The sequence below is a fragment of the Morone saxatilis genome, unplaced genomic scaffold, assembly GCF_004916995.1.
Source record: "Morone saxatilis isolate NCDOM2014 unplaced genomic scaffold, NCSU_SB_2.0 Contig3, whole genome shotgun sequence".
Lineage (NCBI taxonomy): Eukaryota > Metazoa > Chordata > Actinopteri > Moronidae > Morone > Morone saxatilis.
In genome coordinates this window covers 12884471-12888335 of record NW_023339873.1, presented here as the reverse complement: position 1 = coordinate 12888335, position 3865 = coordinate 12884471, and the positions used below count along the sequence as shown (strand labels likewise).

The following is a 3865-nucleotide window of genomic DNA, read 5'->3' as shown; positions in this document are numbered from 1 at the left end:
AGATTACAGACATGTTTTGTGAAATCCTATTACTTCTACAAAGAGGCAGCAACAATATATATTCTTACACTTTAATGCTGAGGTGAAAACACCAAATTCTGGGTAAAAGAGACAATCAAGATTTAAGACTGACCTTTTTGTTTATTAAAGCCAACGAAGACTGAGACAGCAGGTTTTCCTAGGTCTCCTTGGCCCTCACTGGTGTGCTTGTGCATGTCATCCTGGTGGGGCCTCTCTGATCGCACCTCTGGGGGAACGGCAGCAGTGGGGGGCTTGGGCTTAGTGGGGCGATCCTCCTCTGTTTTCACTGGGGTCTTAACCTTTTCTGTGATCAAGGGCTCGGCTGGCACCGCCTCAGCCGGACTGCGGGGAGGGACAGCACTGGGAACCAGAGGAGAGGGAGGACTGGCTCCCGGTTTGGGGCTACTGAAGCCCTGCTCTCTCTTTGGGCTCTCTTCAGACGCAGACTCAATGAAGAGATCGCTGTCAAGCTCTGCCTCCCTTTCCTCCCTCAGAATGCTGTAGGCTGTGGGTGGAGCGTGGTTGCCAGCCAGGCCAAAACCACCCTTGGCGACAGGGGGATTGTCAAAGGGGTTGTTAGGCTGGCTGAAAGTGCCCTTGCTTTTAGGCGGCTGGGCAAATGGGTTGCTACTGGCCTTTGGAGGCTCCTCAGACACCAGCTCGATCTCTGAGTCTCCAGACTCTGCGCTGCTGCCATCATGCTCCCTGCTGCCGGCCTGTGTGCTTGGAGTGCTCTTGGAAGCTGCAGGCTTCACTGCGTCAGCCTTGAACATGTCATGTGAAGGGAATTCTTTTTCTGCTCACAAAGAAATGCAGAGAGAAGACGCCATTAGCCTTCATTGACTTTACAAATCCAGACATACAGTATCTGCACGTGTAACTTAAAGCTAGACTGACGTTTGGAGGAATAAATAACAAAATCCTCCTGTTGCTAATGAAATGTTGACTTCATCAGCAATAAAACTCACTCAGGGGTTTTCCTCTTACAACCTTACTTGGTCTGGTATTGTGGAGTAGCTTGTGGTGGCTAATATTAGCTAATGTTAACAAACTTGAGATAGTTATTGTTGTATTACTGCCACTACTTCTCTACAAGTGCTGACATTCATTATGGCATCATCTACATGAACTATACCTGACATAGGGGTGGTGGACCATACACGTGTTTTGGTATAATTTTTTGCTTTCTCAGATATTTTTGAGTTTCTGAATTGATCCTTCAGAAACTACTACAATATATTCTGATATATGAAATTATACCATGATTTTATCAACTTTACCCATTTCTATATTTGTGACAGGTGTTTGTGTGTGTGTGTGCTGTGCTTACGTGTTGGTGAAGCATTGGGAGTGGAAGCTGGGCTGTCGTCCTCTGGCTCTGATAGCGTCACAGTGGGAACCCCCTGTAAGCCCACACTGAGGACGTTTTCACGCTCAGACACACTGACTGGAGGGGCTTGTTGCTGCGGCTCGGTCTTGGCAGGTGGAGGCTGGGACTCGGTCAAGGTGATCTTCACTGGGCTGGCCGTCTGCGGGGTGCCACCAAGGTTTCGATAGGAGCGGTAGTCTGTCAGCTCTTCATCAGACGGCTCCTCCACATAGGGGAAAGAGTGGGAGCCGAGTGCTGAACCTAGGTTTTCATCTTCCTCCTCGTCATCCTCATCTCGCCCAGGGCTTTTATCTATGTAGCTGCCCAATGAGTCATGACCACTTGAGCCTGTGTCCACCAGGCTGTGCAGAGCCCCCTGTCGCTGGTCATGGCGCTCATCCCCGTGGCTGATGTCCATGTAGTTGTAGGATTCTGTCTTATCTGAGCTGAACAGAGATTTTGGCATGTCATCAGCCAAGTCGGAAGTCATCTTGGTGTTGGAGCTGAAACTATATGTGTCGCTGGAGAACTGATCCAGGGCAGAGGAGGCAGAGGAGGGCTTGGATGGTTTCAGGTCGTCCGACAGGTAGGAGGCTTCTCGACCCGATGTGAAGCTCTGATTAGACAGCAGGGAGGTGTAGACATCTCCGTCATCATTCATGGGCTTCCTAAACAGGCCAGACATGGTATCATCTGCAGCGATTGACAGGAAGAGAGAGAACAGAAATTCAATGAGGTTACACGCACACAAAAAACTGATGAGGAAGAATGACAGCACTCTCTGTGTCACACGATCATGAGCTGTTTGATTAATGAAAACATCTAGTTAAACAAGGCTATGCTTCAGCTGGCACTGCTGCCAGGGAGAAGGGGCTGTGGCACTGTGAGAGCAGCACAGTCAGACTGGGTGCTCGGCTGTGAAGATCAGTGAGGCAGCAGTAACAGAGGGTACTTGTACCCGGTGTGGGACAAAGGGGGATTGTTCAGACCCCAAAAAACCACAGAGCCACAACCAGAGTCTGTTCTAAATCATGCAAGGAAATGGCTTTCTCTAGTCACATCTCTGCTCTGTAATCACTAATTCGGCGTCTCCCCTGACAAATTAGTTTCATGAAAATGAACACACACACATAAGATATGAACAGTATACTGTATGTGCAAGCTAGTGTCTCCAAATTTAAATAGCTTAAGCTTCTCTAGGCTAGGTTGACAAAACTGTTCAATAATACATGTATAAAATAAATATTCTAAATCGCTGCACTTGCTGCATCCTAGTATTCAGCACACGCAAGTGAAATAATTACAGTGATACAATTGTAGTGTTAACAGTGTTTTCAGCTCCTATTAAGAATTCAAAACTAACAGAGAGCTGTGACTTGTGTGTGTGCTCTGCTGTAAAATATCTCTCTGAGTAATTTGTTACAGTGCTGCGGGGAAACGTTAAGGATGCTCGTGTTACATATGACTTGCAAAACAGGAAGCGACGGACTTAATAGGGGTGTTATTTTAGATCATTAGGTCAGAAGTCAGGGTCAAGTATTTCGATTTTTTTTTTAACTTTATGTCCAACTTCCAGTCTTCCAGTCAGGCAACTCGGCCAATAAACACACACAGCCTCCTGTTCATACATAAATACACAAGCATAAACACAGTACTCACACACAAACACACATTATACATTACCACCCATCTGATGCTAATGTTTTTGTTGTGCTGTGTACAAGTCGGAGTTTATACTTCCACAAACTGAGCTCCTCCTCCTACTCTCCAGCCCTGCTGCTCTCAGGGCAGTGGTGGTACTATAAATAGCCTGGGTCCAGCTGCTGGGCTGGATGAGGGGGGAAGATTTAAAATAGCAGCCTTGGGGTTAGCTCTGGAGGATGCAAACTGACTGACAGAAGGCCCAACAGGTCAGGACGTCCGTCCCTCCCTTCGCTTCCTCTAAAAAGCCCCACCACCCTTCCCTTCTGCTGTCCTTCCTACTGCAGCTCCCTCGGCCATTAACAATACATCATAGTGTACAATGGCATAAACACCACACACCCATGCTGGGACACAGGGGGAGGGGTGATGTGACACGGAGGGAAAGCAAAGCAGGCCCAGACGCTCTTGAGCTTCACGTTATTTTGTATTTAACAGACTGAAATGTCTTGTGGAGCAACACCTGAACTGCCTGTGGCTTTATGGAACATAGTTGAGCCCAGCTGTTGATGCCATGTTCAGCTCAGTGACATGAATGCCCTTGATGTACTGCTAAAGCAAACCAACGTATAATCCTCTTAGTGTACTATCATCGTATAGGTCCCATCAGCCATCACCCTGGCAACACCATCATAATCTAACACTAAATGACTCACTGTACTACTGTGCAGATGTGGGAAGCACTCAGAGCCACTACAAACTGTGAAGAGAGGTGATCTCCGGAGCTGTAAACTGCCGGTAATCCTGTTGACTGTAGCCCCCCCCCCCCCCCCC

General features: G+C 47.8%; 1 protein-coding gene across 1 annotated transcript in view; it reads right to left on the bottom strand.

The window, feature by feature from the left end:
• rtn1a (reticulon 1a) overlaps window positions 1-3865 on the bottom strand; it is an 18535-nt gene that overhangs the window by 10327 nt on the left and 4343 nt on the right. Inside the window, exons 2-3 of the mRNA XM_035673845.1 lie at window positions 1352-2083; window positions 134-817 (exon numbers count right to left, since the gene is read on the bottom strand). Coding sequence (XP_035529738.1) covers window positions 134-817; window positions 1352-2083 — 1416 coding nt within the window. The remainder of the gene's footprint in view (window positions 1-133; window positions 818-1351; window positions 2084-3865) is intronic.